Source organism: Buteo buteo, chromosome 5 (genome assembly GCF_964188355.1).
Source record: "Buteo buteo chromosome 5, bButBut1.hap1.1, whole genome shotgun sequence".
Lineage (NCBI taxonomy): Eukaryota > Metazoa > Chordata > Aves > Accipitriformes > Accipitridae > Buteo > Buteo buteo.
The window spans coordinates 52,978,725-52,999,275 of NC_134175.1; the positions used below are offsets into that span (position 1 = coordinate 52,978,725).

Genomic DNA, 20,551 nt, shown 5'->3' on the forward strand with positions numbered 1-20,551 from the left:
TCACTGAGTAAATACAGACCTTGGGGTGTTCAACACTGTCTTCTCACTGGACCTGAAACAGAGTTCACTGAGATTTGAGATTCTTCCTGGGTCCATAGCTGTAGAAAGAGACTCAAATTCAGTGTAAAGGTTTAGACTCGGTTCTATGCATTTTCCAGCTTTACTGATCTTACTCATCTTTTAAAATTTGAAGCCGACTGATGCATCCAAGTAAGATGCATGCAAAACATGGAGTAGTATTAATGCTAATGCCCTTACTTCACTTCCATTATCAGAGAAAGATATTCCATTATTTAATTAAGAAAACAGAAGCAGAGGTAAATGATTCCAGAGAGACAGATTCTAGCAAGAAGCAGCCCAAGGTTTACCCTTTATAAATAAGGAAGGCAAGACACCGGCAGTTACTAAGATGTGCAAGAAAAAAAGGAAATTAAATCACAAAGCCCAGATGACATTTGTCTAAGTGTCTTCAAGAAACTAAAGTCTGAAGTAACTGAACTACTGCCAAATGTATGTAATTTATCATTGCACACACCTACTATATCAGATGAGTGGACTAAGTGTCATGCTCTGCTTTAAAAAAGCTCTAAGATTTGTGTTCAAGACATAAAGGGAGTACAGGGCATAAAGTATTTAAATGCAAGGGTATTTCAACCTTCTCATATAGGGCAGGAAAATTTATCTCAAAGGTTATCCAATTTCTTTTCAAATGGTAAAACCAGGCTGTATAGTCATACAGGAAGTCTCCATCAGAGGGATTAACTGATGCATTAGCTGTGATTGCTTTAATGTTATAAATGATACTTCATGGGGTTGATGAATAGTTACATTTGGTTTACCTGTGGTTCTGCATTTGAAAAGGTAATATAGCAAAAGCAATAAAATTGAGTAAGTAGAACAGTATAGGCTGCTATTACCTAAAAAATAATAAATGAATTACACTGAAAGGCAGTATACATGCAATAACTGTCAGTCTGTTATCTATCAGCCCATTTTATTTCTATTAGGTGGTAGAAAAGAGTTCTGTATTTTGTGTAATTATTGATATAAAATTCAGATGAAAACGAATTGGCTTCTTCAGCTTTGTTTTCCTTTCTGCATAAGATCATACACAAGTCAAAGGATTCGTTCTAGGAAATAAGTATACATAATCTTCTTCTCCAACCTCACCTGCCAGAAAAAAAAAGGTTACCTTCTGGCATGACAGATTGGTTAGAAGGTTGTGGTAGATATTAGAGTAGAGCTAAGAATACATTTTTTTGGGCACAACACTATATACATTTTAAATAATGCAACACAATATTTGAAAGTACTTGCCAAGAAAAAGCACTGATTTTATTTAAGCACTACTACATTCCAGCCTGTAAAAGCTTAGTAGACATGAACTTATGCAGGTCACATAATCAACCTACTGATAACCAGTCTGACTGTGATACCACTTACGTATCTGGAGAGCAAAGGGATGTTCTAAATTCCTATTTTCTCTGGGAAGGAAAAAGAAAAGTTCTAGTAGGAAAAAAAACCACCACAAAAGAGCACAGGGAAAGATGAGGATGAGTGGAGATGTGGAGTGGCTTTCATATAGGGGAAACGGAAGCGACCTGGACTTTTCTCCTGCCTGTAAAGGCTATGGGAGAAGAAAGACTGATGCCTGTGAAATCACAGATGTCATTAAAAAGTATATTAAAAATGACTGTCCGCTGTTCCTCAGAATACATGAATGGAAAACCACCAGTGAGAATATCAAGCAGCAAGTATACAGCTAATGTGGTGAAGCTGAGGTACTTTTATACAAAATGTATAATTAATCTTGGAACTCTATGGCTCAAGCTGTTGTTGAAACCAAAAGTCAAACCAGATTAAAATAGATGTTAAGAGAAATTCATAGAAGATCTACAAATAGATGTTAAATGTGATGGTCTGAATGCAGCCCCCTCACTGTGGAAACTCTACGCTGCTAATTGCTGGAAACACAGATTGCCGAGACAAGAATTATTTTATATTTTGGCTATTTCTCATACTGTTTCCAAGCATCCACGCCAGATCACCGCCTTTGATTCAATCAAGTACATCCATTCTTCTCTGATGTGTCCTTTAACATCATACAATAGGTATTATGGAATTTTTTCTTGAAGAATGGGATTCCTTTCATCATGGTTACTGGCATGTGGCCCACCCACTGCAAGTTATAAAACAGATGCTTTGGCGCAAACACCGCGCTGTTACACAAGCCATACATTCAAAGTTTGTATATTTACCCTTGCATGTTTTATTCATTCTTGTACCTCTGTGGCTTTGTATTGCATTCTTAAATTTTCAGGAATACATTAATCTAAAAAGGACATGAATACTATGTAGTGACATATAATTTAAGTTTGGAGACAGAAGTCTTTCCTTGGCCTTATGTATCATTTGGCTAGGATATATTAAAGGATATGAAAACCAGAAAATAACAGCAAACAAACTAGATGGGTTACTGCAGAACCACTGACATGACTGAAGCAGAGTTGCATAATACACCCCACTTGTACTGAAATCACCTGGAACTGTGAATGATCAACATCTTTAACACTGGGATAAAGACAATGCCGAAGACAGAAGTCTTGGTACGCAAGGAGGAAATAACTGCTATTACAGAGGAATCTAGTTCTGAACAACTAGGGAAAAATGAAGCATTAAAATTTTTTGACACAGAAAGTATCTTTTATATGTTAGTTTAAAGATCTGTGCAGTTGCACTGTCAGGAGCTTGTTGAGAGCAAGTATCTTAGTAACATTTGGAGGTTTGCTATTTTCATGAATAAAGATAGCAGTTGTCTTATTATATGAACTAAAAGGAAAACTATACTGAGAAGTGAATGCTTCTATTCTATGACAGTGCATGGTTACTAGTCAGGTGGCGAAAAAAGTCCTTCCATGAGACAAAACTACTCTGAAGTATTTTCAAACTGCTCTTTCAAACAGGTGGCATGCCCAGAAGCTAACACGGCATTAGGACTGAATGAATAGGGCACTCCCTGAATTTTGCTGTTTCTTTTTGTATTTATTAATTTTGAAGGAGAGTATTGTTTTAAGGGTGCCAAACTCTTGTGGATTGTTATTTTCTTCTACCATGACTTTTTCCTACTTGGAACAAACATGCTACCATTAGTATTAAAAATGAACAGAGAAAAAATACTTTGCACTTACACAGGCAACATCCATTTCTGCATCTTAACATACTTATACAGGAAGCAATTAATGCTTACAACGCCCGTGCGAGGTTAGAGATAAGAAAGCTGCAATGCAGAGAAATTGACTTGCTCATCCTCAGAGAAGCATGTTAACTGTGGATTTCCAGTCTTGCATTGTAGCACTAGACTGAGTTCTCTGCTTTGCTTATATTGAGTCTAGCTTAGGAATAATTTAATGCTTCACAGGCTATATATCATATACACTGAACAGACTTTGTACCCCAAAGAGATGGTAAAAAATTCTGAGCAATCTTTTGGTATGTTTTGAGAAGAGAAACAAAGGCCATCAAATCATTTATTTAAATGTTATTTTGGAACATAATGAAAAATGCTTTTATTAATCATTCTGTAAGGGCAACGAGAAATACAAAGTGCCAAGAAGTTTCTCATCCTTATATCAAAGCAGCTAGTTTATGCAGTTAGTTTTCAGTGTCAAAAAAGAAAATAAAACGTTATAAGTCAGGACTTTGTCACTTTGCTTCAGCACTGCCAAGTCTGGTCACACACAGACAGGAAGAGGGGAAAGGAGCGCACTGTATCAAAATACAAAACTTCCCAGACCTTTTATCCACTACTCCCTGAGAAAAAAGTTAATGTCTATGCAACCTTTACCTGGCTACTCAAGTGAACGGGATAGATAGCTTTTTTCTTTTGCTTTCCTTTTCTAGCGAGTGAGATTTCCCTCAAAAAAGTAATAGAATTTCAGCCAATGCTGAAGAGGTGCTGCCACTTTTGATACAAGAGGTGGGGCCTCTAAGATCTGTGGGTGATGATATGAAAAAGCATCTTAACTGCATGTGCATGCGAGCAGTCCTCTGCTAGGATGTAAAGGCTCTTCGGGAGAGGCGGCAGAAGCTTCCTCTGAAGGATGGAGAAATGCATCTGCTTCGGGGCACATGCTTCAACAACGATTAATCGAGTTATTTATTCTTAAAGGGAGAAATACAACATTTCGACGTGCAACCGTAACTTACTACAGGTTCTCCTGCAGGATCTGGTAACCAGGGCTGGGATCTGAGGGTAAGCGTGGCTCGTCGCCGGGGCACTCCTGGAGCGAGGGGGGTACCGGGAAACTGGAGAAAGCGCGAACAGGAGTCACTTTTTAACAACCTGCCGAAAGGGTGGCTTAGCTCAAGGCTTCGGCGGGCAGCCGGGAGCCGCCGCCGCCTCGTAACCCACCAAGAGCTCCCCGCAGCCGAGGGGCAGCGATGGCTCTCGGCGCAGATCAGCCCGGCTTCATCACCTTCTGCCTCCCCCGCACGACCCGGTGCCTGACCGGGACTATAAACACTTTTCCTGAGGGATCGTGCCTGCTATTGGGGTGTCCCGCCCCCCCCCTTTTTCCCTTACGCTTGCTCACCCGTGCCTGGCTAACGGGTTACCAAGGCGCACAAGCTGACGGGGAACGCACCGGCGAGGCGACGGGCCTGCCCGCGAGGACGGGCCGGGCCGGGCCGGGGACGGCGCCCGCTACTCGGCGGCCGCCTCACCTCCCGGCGGGGAGCCGGCGGCACCGCCCGCTCCCCTCAGCGCCCCCAGCCTTCCCGCCTCCCGCCCGGCAGCCGCTATTCGTAAGGCGAAGAGCCGCCTACCCCGCACCTGCCCGCTCCTCCCGCCTTCTTTTCCCGCCCGGCCGGCCCAGGCGGGCTTCGCTCCCGCTGCGGGGACACCCGCCTCACGGCGTCCCCGCTCCGCCGGGCCGAGCCCCAAGTATCGCGGGAGCCGGGCGCTGCCCGCGCCGCCGCAGCCATTGGGCGGCGCGCCGGAGGAGAGGCGGCGGCGGCTGACGGGCGGCCGCCGACCCTGAGCCGCCGAGGCAGCGGCGCCGAGCCGAGAGCGAAGCCAGCGCAGCCCCCGGCCGCGCCTCGGGGGCCGTTGTCCCGCCGCGACGCGCCTCGGCGGCCATGAGGAGAAGGAGGGAGGCGGCGGCGGCGGCGGGCTCTGCCCCGGGCGGGCGGCGGCGCTGCTGCCGCTGCTGCCGCTGCTGAGCGCGGGGTCGGGGTGGCCGCCGTGGGCGCTCGGCGTCCCGCCGCAGGTAAGGGGAGCGGGGTGGCCGGCGGGTCCCCGAGCGGGGGCGGGACGGGTGCCTGCCAGGAGCGGGGATCGCCTCGCCTCCCCTCACTTTACCTCAGTTCACCTCACCTTATCTCGTTTCACCTCGCCTCACGCCGGCTCCTGGTGTCAACTTTTCGGTGCGTGGCGTTCGGCGGCGGCTCCGCGGGCGAACCGCCTTCCTCGGGGCCGGGGAGGGGGGGAGCGGTGCGCTGGGCGAGGGCGCTTCGCGGGGAAAGCTGCCCTTATCCCATTCCCGGCTGCCCTTATCCCATTCCCGGCTGCCTTTATCCCATTCCCGGCTGCCTTTCCTGCTGACTCCAGCTACGTTTTTACGTGGTGGAGGGGTTTGGAAGCGGGGAGAAGCCTGACCCGAAGCACCGGCTCTGTGTGTGACAAACTGCCGTTCAATCCGAGTCCTGGGATGTAGTTTTTTTTTTTTCCCCTCACGAACTGATGTCTGCTTTTTGAGGTTGCGAGGACAGATCTAAATGTCACCGGGAAACCATCGGTAGAGTATGTTTATGGTGGAGGTGGAATAACGCTTTGGGCTGTGAATTTCGCTGGAAGGTTTCGAACCTCTCTGGCCGTCCCTCAGCCTGCTTCGTGCCCGTCTTTCCCAGCGCCGTGCCTCCCCTCACGGCGGAGCGGGGTGCACCGGGCTGGCAGCGCGAAACGCCGCCGGGGTTTTGGTGGCCGCTTACGTTCCTTTCGCGTGGTTGTAAACAGTCGAACCCCGGTGTAAATGAGTTGTGGCACGGCTGTTTGGAAGCCAGGGTTTTTCTTCGGAACGTGATGAAGTTAGGATGCCAGCTGTTTTCCCAAGAACCGGGTAAAAACTTCTTCGGAGCTAACAGAAAATGAAGTTTATTTTACAGTTTTTTGACGTGAAATTTTATCCATCTGAAATAGTAAAGAAAAAAAAAACAGTTGCTAGAGCTGATATTATTTCTTTGTTGCAAAATGAGAGTGGGCTGAGTATTTGTTTGGGTGCTCTTGGGTGACTGGAAATAGTAAGAGAAAAGATTAATGAGAGATTAAGACGTGCTCAGAATTATGCAGAGGAAAGCAAGAGGCAGAGATTATTTTAACTGGTTGATGGCCACTGGACTTTGACGAAGGAGATGAGGCCTTAAAGCTTGTATTGTTTTTCGAGTAGTCTTTTTAATTTTCCTCTGTTGTGCCCTTGGTTGACAGCACATCTGATTACCGGTGGTCTTGATGTTCTGTGTTCATCAGTAAAACCATGCAAAGGTGCTAAGGCTAATGAGGACAGTTAAAATTAGTGTAACTTGAAAAGTGGTACTTTAGAAAATTTTTTAGCTAGGCCTGTTAGTATGAACGCTTTAGTGGTTGTGGTTTTGGTTTTCGGTTTTGTTTTTTTTTTTTTTTTGTACATAAAAAGTGGGTTTGGATGGCATTAAACTGAGAGTCTGTAACATGGCATGAATTTGGCTTCCCCTGGGGTTAGTTTTTTGAGGTTTAGAAGTGATTGTTTCTTAGAATACTGCTTCATTGAAAAAAATCATGTGCTATATCTTCCTATCCTTGTGCTTGTACACAAGTGATTAGTGTTTGCAAGTTCCCGAGGATGAGTGTGCACTATCAGGAGATGCTGATGCTGGTAGAATAGGGTGGAAAGCCAGACTCACAGTCTCCTGTTTGACTGCGGATGAGCTTTAAGAAAATATGAGTGTAAACAACTGTGCCTTTCAGGCAGAAATGAAGACTGAAGGGGAGGACCTAAGCCTACCTGGTTCTGGGATTTATGTCTGTTAACACCTGCCTCCTGTCCACCCCAGAAAAAGCTATGATTCTTCCTGAATGTTCATGAAGAAGAGAGGTGACGTATCTGTTCTCACCATCCGTTACCCCAAGAACCCTGTTCCTAGGGGAGAATAAGTTGTAAAAACATTCCTTACCAGCCGTAGCAAAAGCTTATGACCAGTTTATATTGGGGAATGTGCAGAATTGGGTTGAGTTACTTTCCTTCTAACGTTAAGTACAGTTGTTTTGGGTTGAGGCAAAATATAGCAGAGAACTACCTAACCCCACTGTCAGATGACAGAAAAATTAAGGCCAAAGAAGAAAAGCAGAATCGCTTAGAATTAGGAAACTAGGGAACCTTGTAATATTTTTCTATGTAAGACACAATTCTAGTGGGTTTTGTACATTAGCAGGTGCGGTCAGGAGAACAGTTTTCCTGAAAATATGGGAGAAGTGAGTTCCCTTTGGCTGTACATTGCTTTTATGAACATAGGAAAATACGTTTAGGTTTCTTCTAAATCCAATAGAGTGAGAGCTGTGCACTTTTATCAAACCTGCTTTCTTCAAAAACTTTGAGATGAATGAAAAAAAAAAAGGATTGGACAGCATATTCTACTACTTTTATGATGATCAGTTTTAAGTTAGAGTAAGTGTGATGTGACAACTGACTGATTGCCAAAAATGGCCTTTTTAGTATTCACAAACTTTGCTTTTTTCAAGACTGTTGTTCTGTTGGATTGGAAGAAGTGAGGGAGTTCTGATTTCCCAGCATTACAAATGAGGTCCTTTGGCCTTGGTATGTAGAAAAAAGAATCAACAGGTCGTTGTCGTCACAAAATAGGTGAAATACATGTCTTTCGTTTATGCAGCTGCAGGTGTTCCTTGGTGGGTATGCCCTCCCATCTCCTCTGAGCAGGAATGCTTTACGGTCGCTATTTGCTTGACTGATCTTCAGGTTCAAGTCAGCAACTACTGATGAGTACTGTGCTCTGACTCTTCTGCGCTAGGACTGCACGGTGCTAGGTGTGGGTTTATGCCATGGCCTTGACCCATACGTGTACATCCAGTAGGTTACTACCCTTTTTGGTGATGCGGAGTAGTAAGGAGTTGCTCTTACAAACAGGACTTCTGTAGGAGACTGTCTTACAGAAGGCAGTGATTATTTCTTTGGTGACACTCTGGTTCCAGCTGTTTAAAATTTTGTGTTTGTAGTATTATCTTCAGGCACAAATATCTTTGTCCATTTGGTCAACGGAATTGGTGCAATGTGAGCGTTTAGTTATTTGTCAGTGTTAGTGTAATGTTGATAATTAGTGTGTTGGCACGGCCGGAGTGGCTGGGCAGCTGGTCCTTATCTCTCCATGGGATGCGTGGCGTCTGTGCTGGCAAGCCACATGTTTGTCAAAGGTTCGTGGGGAAATCCTCTGGTACATGGCTCTAGCTGCTTGGGCTGTGTTCTTCCTCAGATACTTGTCCTGTAGCTTTTCCCCTGGTCCTTGTGTCACTGCCTGGCTTGCTCCAGCATTTTGTTCTTGTTTGAAGAGCTAGAAAACTTGCCCTGGGTGATATCTGTCAAGTCATCAATACCACTCAAGTACGTGTTACTTTTTAATTTCACTGGTATGTGGGAGAACACCCACCATCTGAGAACAGAATAAATATAGTCAGGTTAGTCTGCTAATTAGCTGTGAAGAGGTCGTGCAGCACCTTGCAAGGGGATACCTGCCTATCACCCCGTGGGGTGGTCAGTGTAGGTTAGAGAGGGGAGGTGCCAAGTCTGACTGTCGAGGCAAGGAGAAACCTGTGAGGCTGGTGACCAAAGTCCTCCAGTTTGTTTTTATCTGTTACTAGATAGACTGCGCTTTGGGGGAAGAATGTGGAAAAAGGAATGAGAGGAGGACCTTGCATTTTGTCTGTGAGCTTCCAAGACATTATAGCACCTGGGATTCTGGTACTTGGGTATTGAGTTTATGTCCATATTCTTTTAGGTGGTGGTTTTTTGTTTGTTTGTTTGTTTTGTTTTTTGTTGTTGTTGTTGTTGGCCTTTATGTTTTTGGTGCTTTGTGCCAACACATTGGTAGAAACAGCCCGGTTTAGTACAAGGGTAGTATCTGAAGGCATGGACTTTAAAGGAGGGAGTAAATTCTAAACAAATTTGACATCATTTGCAAGCTAAGTGGCGTACAATGAGATGGCCCTGAACACAAAAAGCTTTTCTTTTCTGGGTATTGGGGATGTGGTGCTTTGAGGTATCGATTCTGGGAGAAACTGGTGCTAGTCATTGCATGACTCTAGCCTGAACGAAGCAACGCAGAATAAAGGGTAGGCTTTTATTACAAAGAAGTTTGGTTAGATGAATTAATAAGTCTTTTCCACTTTAATTTCTGAGTCACGGAAATGCATTTTAAAATGAAGAATAGGTCTATTATTAAATGTCAAGCAGCCTATTTCAGGAAAAGAGAGAGGGGGAGAAACTAATTCTTAAAACACAAAACACTGGATAACTCTAACGAGAGATACGTGGGGTTTTTTTCCCTTTTTTTTTTTTTTTTTCCTTCCCTCTTACTAAATGTGAAAGAGCTTCCTGTATTGATCTTGGAGATGGACAGTTCTAGCATTATAAGTTCTTCAGATAGCTGTACATGAATTAATAAACTGTTTATGGTATTAAATGTTGATTCGTGGTTTTGGGAGAGTGTGGTATATATTAAGGTTTGGCTAGATCAATCTAGCCATAAGAATTTTGTAGGCAAAATATATTTTAAATGTGTTTATTTTAAAATTAAGGTATGCCTTAGAAAGATAGGGTTGCAAACCTTAATAGCTCTTAAAGCAAGCTTGCCTCTTCAGTTTTTTAATGATAATTGCTCTCGTAGCAACTCTGATAAATACAATTTATAATGCAATGTAACACATTTTACTGAAAGCTTAAGCAGTGGACTTTAGCTTGTTAAATCATATTCCATGATACCATGGTGCTAGGATGTGTGGATACACTTATGTTTTAATAGAGTTTTGTCAGTTCACGCTGGCTAATTGCCATTCAGTGCAGTACTGCCTGCGTTGGACCCTGATTCAGCAGCAGAGATTGACAAAAATAATAATGCCAAATCTTTCTGTGACTGGCGCTTAAATATTGTTGTTGTCCGTTTTTACTCTGGCAGCTGCAGTGAATCACAGGAAAGCTACAAGGAACAGTCACATTCATCCTTTGATATATTAGAGGTAAAGGCTGGAAATCTTAGATTTCAGATGAGCTGAACTCTGGTCTGCCTTCCTTAGGTGTGAAAAAGACATTTGTGATCACTCTTATTTCTGCTCGGGAATTTCTTCCAGCAAACTTCTTTCTGATCACTCTTCAGCTGACCTACCCATTTTTTGCAGAAGTCTGATCCAAATGGCTCTGACAGAGCAGATGTGTGCTATAGATCAGTTCTGAAAGGCTGAAACACTACTTGACTGGAGGGTTTTATGGATGCTTTTACTACTGAGTTGCATTCATTTTTTAAAAATTAACTATTCTGCTACTATCATGAGCTCAGCATTCATTAATTCGTACATCATTTGAGTGTCAAATCTTGCATTATAACAAGGATTTGTCAACAGCAGTAATTTAATGTCTGAATTAACTGGTTCATAAAATGTTCTGCTATTCTTATATATAGTACTCTTGTGGTCAATATCATAACAGTATCAATGGCCATCCTAAGGTTTCTATTTCTTTGCCTTTAGCCTAAATTCTTTCAAGTATGTATGAGAGGAACACTTGAAAGGCTGTGAATTGAGATGCTTGCTAACATACAGAGATGTCAAACAGGATAAATTTCAGTGCTGACTGAGGTGTTAAGTTGCATACGTTAAAAGAACGGTCTACATGACAAATAACAGATTCACTAGAAAATGCAGCATGCCTCAGTTAAATAATGAAAAAGCAGGAAATTACCAGTGGAGTCATAACAGTAATGTAACTCCATCCACTTACTCATCTTTCTAATGTGCCTGCCATCTGAAGGCTGTATACGGTAATGGATATGTACCCCAAAAGGTCAACCAAGGCAGTTTTCTGCCCACCCCCCCAATAGCATATTTCCCCCCCCCCCCCCCCCAATACTGTTAATTTAGAGGCATGTAAAGGAAGAGAGGAGGAGGAGTTCTGTCTGCAGTTTGGTGCTATGCAGAGATATTGAGGAAATAGTCTCTGTGCAAATGTGTAGCTGTATACGGTGATATTTAATCAAACGTATACTATAAAACACCGGTACAAGTAATGGATTATCAGGAATAGGCATTTTTGATTCTGCTTTTCAACTGTGAAGCATTGCACCCATAACATGTGCTACTTAACCGCAGTAAGAACCGTGATGTAATTTGGAAACGCAGCTCTATCCCTTGTCCTCTGAGAAAGCAAGCCACCGTAGTGGCTGCACAGGTATTGCTGGGGCATATTTTGCTGTCTTCTGTTCCTCTACTGCTATCATCAACCTGCCAGTTAAAGCTCTTCTAGCATAGAGCAAAACTTGTTTGAGCGTGTACTGACCAGGAGGCAGAAGCAGGCCTCCTTTTCCTTCTCTGGCGAGACAGGCTTCAGGGTGCCGGTGGGATTCCTGGGTGTTTTGTTATCCAGCTAGGTACTGCCCAGTGCATCCCCTCCGCTGCCTCCCGGTCCCACGTAGCCGGCGGGTGCCGGCGGGCTCAGCTCCAGGGGAGGTTGAAGGAGCTGGGAACTACTTGGGAGCAGAAAAACCAAATCCCTTCCCCTCTCCGAGAGCAAGCCCCAGACCTCCCTGCAGTCTGGAAAGCCAGGCTGGTGTCGTGAGTTACGCGTGCTGCATCTGGCGACTGATGGGAAACCGGGGAGCGGCTGGGCAGCGCTGGGGGCTTTTTGGCAGGGCCTGGTACCCAGGGGAGCAGCCCCCCCCAGTTGCTAGGCAACCGCTGCCTGATGCTGTGCTGCGGCACACTGTGGATGCATGCAGATGTGGCCACATCTGGCAAAGGAAGGAGGTGTAGCGTTCTTCCTCACGTCCTGTGCGTGTTCCTATAATACATGGTAGATCAAGCTGCATTTTTATCACGCCCTAGCTCCTGTAGGCACTTCATTAAGCTTTTATGGCTAACATTAAGATCAATGTTGACTTGAAAAATGATGTTCAGCTCTATTATAGATTTTATTCCACAAGAAATTGACTGTTTTGTTTTGAAACAATACTTTCATAATAGTAATTTGCAGTTTGCATCCTTTCTTATCCAAGCATCAAGATATCATTAGTCAGTTTTGGTGTTCTTTGGGAGTATAGATGGCTAACACAAGTCGCTTTGCACAGGTTGCTGTCTCACAGGTTCGGGAATCAGATTAAGGTCAGAGTAGTTTTGATATTAGTTTGGAAGATGTAATCACAGTTCTAGGATGTAGATGGACTCTGGGACTCTAACTGTGCTTCTATATTAAATCAGTAAAAGTGCTGAGTGATAAGTCTTTTGATTTTCTTTGGAGGAACTTTTGTAAACAGTTTATTTCTGTCTCACTCAAGGATTAGGACACTTAATTCTTATTGAGCCTTAAGAGTGGCAACAGATTAAAGGGCCGTTGAAGGGTGTGCTCATACTGATTTACAGAAACTGGCCATCTGAAAATGTGTAGAGGTAAAATTCTATTAGGTTCCTTCTGAATGTAGTTTTTGCATGTAGTGCTTGAAATGCTGCTGTGCTGGACTTCCTCTTACCCTCACCCCTGTGTTGCTGCAATTTACATCTCTCAAGTCCACAGCAGTGCCTGAAATTGCCACTAGTTTCACTAGTAAAGTGTGAGGACAAAAAGCAGTTGGGGGAAACCATTGGCCTGTGAAACAGGTGGATGCTCCTTAAAGAAGCCCAGATCAAGATCATCAACAGGCAGGTTACAAAATGCCATGTTCAGTGCTTCAAAACAGTGTTACTCTGGCTAGAAGCTTTCAGTTAACACCTCAGAAAAAATTTTTATGTGCTGCATATTTGCAGTTTTAATACTTTTAGTCCATTAAGTCACAAGACATTAAGATTATGCTTATTGCTTAACAGACCACTCTTTCACTTAGGCAGCTTTCATCTTTCTCTCTCTAGTGTAAGTTTTGATAAGCATGCCCAGGGACAGACTGGAGCTGAGTCTCGCGGAGTGGATGCTGATCCTGCTAGAGCAGTGTTGGAGGGGAGGGATGGCTTTGAGGGATCCAGGAAAGTGAGACATAGGGACTGGTCCTTTTTCAGCACTGGTAAGGAAATACTGGCTCAAGAATTGGGGCTTTTGTTAAATCAATGCACTAACATGGGCTACGTGTCAAACTTCGAAGGGTGTGACTCCAGGAACATCACCAGGGGAGCAAAACTGGTGAATGCTTTTCAAAGTCCTGGCCTCAGTCTGTGCTCCCATTGTTTCTACAGAGGGGATAATATTTTTTTTTCTCTTACAGAGATATTGTGAAAGTGAATTAAAAGCTTTTGAAGCAACTGGATAGAGTAGTGATGAATGCCGTGGCTTTGAGCCCCTGAGAAAATTAAATATTGTTCATTCTGTGCATGGCTTGGCTGGTATGAAATAAATAGGGCATAGGGCCGTGTGGTGAGTTACAAGTAGAAATACTGAACAATTGCTTCATTTTACCAAATCTAATCTGCTATGTGCACTCGGTGAAAGTGGGCTTTGCAGAGGGGTGGTTGTTTTTTGTTTGGTTTTTTTTTTTTTTTTTTTTTAGTACATGAGAAAGGCAAGTCAAGGTTTTGCAGCTATCTTTAATTCTGCCAGTTTTTCAGAGCTTGGATTTGAAACCTCCATAACATTCTCTTACCACAGCATTTTATTGTGGCAGTTTTAGGAAAGGCTGGCAATGCAGAGGATTTCTAAATTTGCATACTTATTGCCTATAACACTGCCAAACTGCAGTTTTTTGGGGCAGGAATTTCCCTCGCTGCTTTGCTGCTAGATACTGCTTTTAAATTAGCTTTATTCTTAGAAGTGGTAGCTTAAAACCCCAGCATGTTTACCTTTGTCCTCTTCCTGAAAACCTTGTTACTCTATATTTTAGTAAAAAACCGCTGTTCTTTGCAAAGCTTCATCTCTTCTGAGGTCTGGAGGAGGGACTTTAGGTTATAAGAATAGCTGACATGGCCAGAGATGGTGTTTGTGTTGAGAGGTTCCTTCCGCTCGTGGCTGTCGGTGACCAGACTGTCTTGGCTGTCTGCATCCCACATGCCAGCCACGCCTGCTCCAGGTTGTGGTGAGCCTGGACAGAATGGTGGAAAGAGCCCATTTATTTGAGTGCAGGTAGGAGGAGAGCCAGGTGAAGAGGGAGAAGTCTGAGCTGAGCAGAAGAGCCTGGCCCTTGGAGAGAAACAGGTATTTGGGGGCAAAGAGACAATCACCTTCCTAGAAAAGGGGGCTGAGGGGTAGGATTAGAAGGGGGAAAATGAGTGGAGAAGAGTGCTGAGGACCCTGACTGGCTGTTTGAAATAGCTGAATAAGGAAACATTAAAAACTGGTAAACGGTAACCTTGGGAAATGAGAGGAGAAGGAGAAGCCCAGCAAGAAAAGACTGCCTTTCCCTTGCGGCAGTGGTGGGATGGGAGAGCTGAAGATTGAGAAGGCTGGGAGGTAGTCTTAAGGAAAGGTGGGAAAGAAGCAGCAGAGCGGCAGAGGAGCCCTGGCTGGGAAACTGAGCCCGGGGTGTGTGGGTGGAAAGGCTGGGTGGTGAGGGTGGCCGAATGCTGAAGGCTTGTGGGAAAATGTGGGTGACAAGGTCATAATGTGCGCGTGCTTTGGGAATTACCTTACGCTCCCCAGTTCTGGCTCTTTGTGGGTTGTGATGGGTTGGTTGGTTTGTGGTTTCTTTGAGTGCTTGAACTTTCAGTGGTCCTCTTATGTAGTGCTGGTGTTTTCCTTGTGGGATAGGAATTGAGTGGTACAAGTTCAAACTGTGCTTTCGTACCTAAGTGGCTTGCACTCCAAGTGCAGAGTAGGCAGGTCAGTGGTGTCTGTTCTTGGGAGGAAGATGGAGAAAATGTTCAGCATGATTCTTGTTATTAGCCACAAGTCTTTGCTTAAGTTTCTTATTTACTGCTAAGAAAGCTTGGAAAGGCAGCCAAAGGCATGCTGCTGTTTTAGTTTTGGGTTTTTTGGGTTTGCAGCCCTTGTATCTAGTTCTTGATTTAAACCCTTACATTTATTTTTTTTATTTAAGGCATGTTAATTAAATTATCTCTTAAAGAATTGTGATATAAAGCATTTATGGGCACTGAAAAGCATTCAAAATCCACAAGCGTATTGACAGAAACATGGGGCTTTTGGTGGAAGTGTCCCAAGATTGGTGTGAGGTGGCCTGGACCATCACTGATTTTTTTTTTTCTTAGGTATTTTGTGTTATCTCAAATTGGAGAAGGAGAGCCTTGCTCCTATTTGCCTAGTCCTAGCTTTGAATATATTTTTTTCTTTTATTTCCAGTACTTGCTGAAAAATGGTATCTTGGCTAGTTAAAATGATTGTGAATTTTTTGTGCAAATATGAAGTTCAGGGAAGAGGAAAAAAGGGAGAGGGGAGATACTTCCATCTTGAAACAGAGCTACGTTAAAAAAAAATAAATTCCAAACGATGAACTTTCATTTCATTAAAAAAATCATTCTGTCTGAAACTATTTTTTTGAAATTCAACTCAAGCACTCGATTGAAGAAAAAAAGATCAGCTAGCCTGTCTTGGTGACTTCTGTGTATCCACTGGGAATTCAATATGCATGGATTTTTGCTTTATTTTATTTGTTCAAATAAACCTTTATTGAAACAGAAGCTAATTTGAGGGTTGTTTGCAGTGAGGTTGGGTGGAGCCCGGGAGCTCTCGGGCACGTGTGGGAGCAGTTTAAACTGAGCAGCGCCTGAATGGTTACGGATGGTGCCCGGTTCTGGTTTCCACCTGGCTGCAGGTATGCCCAGAGAAGGGATGGAGCTGGCCAACCCTGCCGGGGACTGGAGCAGAGTGGGTGGCTTTCACCAGAAAACCAGGCAGAAAACAAGTGGTTGCTCTTCAACCATTTGATCTTAATTCCTCACCCCACGTGAAGGAAACATGGTGTTCCAGCGGGTACGCCAAGGAGCGAGCCACCTCATCAGTGGGGCACCCACCGGATTCAGCGGTGGGACTGAGCCTCCGCCGTATGTCTTTGAAAGCTCCCTCCACCCCAAATAGATAGCTCTTGTAGCATGAATTTGAAACTTGCATTCCAAGAAAAAAAAGGAGTCCCCCCCAGCTGCCTCATACTTACCCACAGGTATTTATGTGTATGTTTGCAGAGTAACCGGCTGGGACTGTATAGGCTGCCAAGTTACAGTATCTGCTGGTGCTTTTTCTCTGTGTAATGAAATACTTTAATTTCCTCCTTTAAAAAAACGGTACTTATAGGACATGAAAAGTAGGAGTGGTTCTTTGCCACTAGTAATGCTCACTTTTGTAGCAAAGCAACCCAGGACTAGATTAATGGTTAGAGCTTGAGGCCAAAGGCATTTCGCAGCAGGCTGCACTGCCTGTCCCCCGTAGTGAGATGCTGTGTGTACACGGGAGTGGAAGTACCCTGAATTAGCTAGACTTTAAAAGATTAATGTGGGGTTTATTTTTTTTAGGAAAGGGGAGGAGTATTGAATCTAAATGTTAACTATCGTAAAAAAGAAGTTTGCCATCATTGCTGCTAACTTTATAATAGCCTGTTGCACCACCTTTATTCAAACCCCTGAAAGCTGCACAGCTAGCTAATGCATTGTAGCAGACTGCAGTGGCTTCTGTATAGACTATTTGTTTAAAAACTGCACAGCATTGGGAATAGAAGCTTTTTCCAATTGCCCATCGATGACTGCTGCACTTCTGAGGATTACTTGCTTATGTTGAAACAAGAGGTGCTGAAGAAAAAAATTCTTCTGTATTATTAAGAGCTTGGGGAGGAAGTGCCTTTGTATCTCAGCTGGTGCTGAACAAATCACTATTCTGCTCAACACTACAAAAGCCAATTGCAGCCACCATGGTGACAGACTGCGTGGGGAGGGTTAACACTTCAGCTGTTTTCTCTCTCTGTTTTCTAACGAAGATCTCTGTTAATTTGTTTTTTCTTTGTAATTTTCTTCCTATAATTAAACTGTTCTTGTTGACTAGCATGAAAATGAATTGTGCTAACCTGAAACACGTATTCCTGAGCCCTTGAAATTTTAAATCAGCTGGCTGTGAATCACTTCAGCAAGAAAAAGAGCTATTGGTTGTGTTTATATTTAAGACAGATGGAAAACTTTATTAATGATTACATAGTAAAATAGCCCTTCCAGCATAATTTGAAAAACTGTATTTAAATCATTCCATCTCTTCCATCTCATTGGTTCAAATGAACCGTAATTAAAATGTAATGTGAATTTCTTATATTTTGGAAGTATTTAAAATGAAAATGACCTGTTACAGAAGCTCCATCAGCGCTGTTTTTCACCTGGTATGCTGTTGTTTAAAGAAGATAAACTGGACTAGTTCTCGGATTCCTGTCTCCCTGTGTGCTGTGGGAGTTGATGTGACTGTGTGCCCCTTGGGGAGATCACTTTGGGAGGGACAGAAATACATTTTACTAGAAAGTAATGTGGCAGGGTGAGGTAGTGTGGCAAGGGTGCGATGGTGTGTAAAGAGAGCTGGGCCAGGAGTGAGTTAAACCAGGGAAGTTAACAGTTGTGATACTGCTGGATTGAAAAGCTGAGGGTGTTTTTTCAGAGCTAAGATAGAAAAGGGTTATATATAAAATTACATCTAATTAACATAGGTAGGTTAAAGTGTGGACAAAATTTATGAGAGCTTTTTTTAATTATAAGAAGCTTCTTTATGTTCTAGAAAAGACAGTCGAGTGATAAGGACTTTCTTCTGTTTGCTTTCTTTTATAGGCACCTGGAAAGTTATCCAGCAGTTCAGTACTAAGTGGTTTGGGAGCATGGCCGAAGCAGAACTCCCAACCTTGACATGGAATGCAGCTTATAATGGTAAGTGTAAGGTTTTAAGTACAGTCATCTAACTTACAAATCTGTGTTGAGAGTGGACATGGAGGCCCTCACACTTGGCTTTTGTTGACGAAACTTACTGTTGCAGGCACGAGTCTAAATATGTAGGTGAGTGGCTGCAGCGTTCTTTTGCAAGGCATCTTTGGTGGTAGTAAGACGGTGTTCAAAATCTTTCTGCAAGATAAAAATTAATTTGCTTTTAGTGTTCAAAGGCCATATTTGAAATAGCATTGTGAACATATTATTTGAGAAAAATGAAAATTGCAGTTTTCTTCTTTCTGTTAATATATGACTAATGTTCAATAAAATGGTGATTATTGGTTAGAACTGTCTGTTGGCACTGCTTTGTTGTCTTTTTGTGTACTCTTTATTAAAATCTGTTACATTACATGAAAGGTGTATATATATTGCATGTGTTTCTAAATGAAGGCAAGTTACATAGACTGTCCATGTCGTATGCAGGTCAAAATGGTTGGTATTCATAGAATGGTAGAAAACAGAAAGTACCTGCATATATAGAAAGAAACAGGTACTTTAAACATCTCCACACTGCACTTTCCTTTACATTTTTCAGTTCAAACTGTGTGTACTTGTTAGCTAATTCAGGCATGTTTTCTTTGCTTGCAGTGGGATGCTTGTCTTTGCTTCCATGTTGGATTTGAACTGTGGGAGTTTGATACATCTCAGCAACTGCTGTCTTTCCTCAGCATTTGAGCTAGATACCAAGTAAAGCAATGAGGAGATTTGTTTACTGCAAGGTGGTTCTAGCCACTTCTCTCATGTGGGTGCTTGTGGACGTCTTTTTACTTCTGTACTTCAGTGAATGTAATAAATGTGATGACAAGAAAGAGAGGTCTCTGCTGCCTGCTCTGAGGGGTAAGTGCCAAGTCTAAGCTATCTTTGAAGGTCACGGATATTATTTTTTTGTTAAGTATTTGGCCTCATATATGTTTCTCTGTACTTTCTAAATTATTTTTCCAATTCAAACAGACAAAATACCAGGAACTGAAGTACTTTGTTTCTGTAGTGCTTTAGTGGTTTCTGAATTAGTTTCAGTTATCTTAGTGTTTGACCTTTGCCATAACAAAGCCTGAGTCTTGTGTGTTTTCTTCAGTGAAACTAATATAAATGTCTTCAATATGTGGAAGAGAAAACCGAAGTAACCATTTTAAGAACCTTTTTTATCAGAAGTCATTTGACCTACAAGAGAATTGATGCTCTGGGATTCTTTTTTCATTTGTGAAACACACGTACTTGTAAGCTTGCTTTTGAACTCGTAACTCTGGCTGAAACAATCACTTTAAAAGATACTTAGATTCCCTCTACCGTATGAAAACGTTAGGATCAAGTCTGAAATGCAGATGGAGCAGAGATTCTTGTCTCACTCCAAATATTTTTAGCAATGTAATTTACTAAAGGGGAGTTCATGAAAACTGAACCTTGACAGAAGCTACAAGTTTTCAAGTTCGTAATTGCTAATTTCCAGAGCAGTCATTCACAGCACAGATCGTGTGCTTCTGTGCATCCAAAAGACACAAGTACTTGCAGTTTAGTGTTGCAGTGAACTTGAAAGTAACCCAGAGAAGCTGTGATGTTGACTCCCGAATGGAGTTAAGACTGTAAATATGTGGGAAGTTCACAAGAAGAGGAAGTAGAAATTTATGAAATACAGGTGTTTGTTTTTCCTTGTAAACTAGCATCCTATTCTTAAGAAGTTTAGACTCAGCACATGGAAGAAGGAAGATACTTTGAATTCCTGATAGGATTGGAACGAGATTAATTAGAACTAGTGCAGTTGCTTTTGTAACATGTTTACTGTTCACAATAGACAAAAATTGTCTGATGCTCTTCCTCTCTTCGTAAACATGTATGTATGTTACACTACTGATCCGCAGCTTTGTCCACAGGATAAACCATTGTCATCCTTTTAAAAGTACTTTGGGGTTATGGTTCAGTTGAGTTGATAACTTTGCAATCATTTGAAATAAAAATACCATTCAGTAATGAGTTTGTCACATGGCAGTCCTTACTCAAAATGTATTTGGAATATTTCACTTCCAGTCATATAAATAGCTACATGGTATTAAAAATAAAAAAAAATTCAGTTACTTTTCCAAATGAAAAGGATATTGCTTGTTGTCATTGTTTGTTTGTTTGTTTTTTTTCCCTATGTAATTGAATTACTGTATTTTTAAACAAATATTAGGCAAGAACCTGGCATATTGTGAATAAACCAACCCATTTTACCTGTACTGTCAGCTGCAGAAAAATGATCATAGATTGTTGTTGAAGTATGCATTGGAATTTTCTCAAAATTGATTACATTTTGTGACATGTCTTTAATCGGTTGCATTTTTTGCTATGTAACTGGATAATTTATAAAGAAAAATATTAAATATTAGAATGATAGATTTTATTTGAACATTGACAACTTGTAAGTCAATCTAGGCTAAAAAAAAAATTGTA

The 20,551-nt window shown here is 42.4% G+C and overlaps 1 protein-coding gene and 1 long non-coding RNA gene across 5 annotated transcripts in view; one reads left to right on the forward strand and one right to left on the reverse strand.

Moving 5' to 3' along the window:
* LOC142031510 (uncharacterized) overlaps nt 1-4,924 on the reverse strand; it is a 30,084-nt gene extending 25,160 nt beyond the window's left edge. For 3 of the 4 annotated variants that reach the window (XR_012650554.1, XR_012650555.1, XR_012650552.1), the window contains exons 1-3: nt 4,825-4,924; nt 4,207-4,305; nt 20-98 (exon numbers count right to left, since the gene is read on the reverse strand). This is a non-coding gene — a long non-coding RNA (uncharacterized LOC142031510). The remainder of the gene's footprint in view (nt 1-19; nt 99-4,206; nt 4,306-4,824) is intronic. The other variant, XR_012650553.1, reaches the window with a different exon arrangement.
* Nucleotides 4,925-5,040: 116 nt separating this feature from the next.
* GALNT13 (polypeptide N-acetylgalactosaminyltransferase 13) overlaps nt 5,041-20,551 on the forward strand; it is a 153,493-nt gene continuing 137,982 nt past the window's right edge. The window contains exons 1-3 of the mRNA XM_075029090.1: nt 5,041-5,267; nt 17,972-18,067; nt 18,713-18,961. Of these exons, the coding sequence (XP_074885191.1) occupies nt 18,820-18,961 (142 nt within the window). The 5' untranslated portion in view covers nt 5,041-5,267; nt 17,972-18,067; nt 18,713-18,819. The remainder of the gene's footprint in view (nt 5,268-17,971; nt 18,068-18,712; nt 18,962-20,551) is intronic.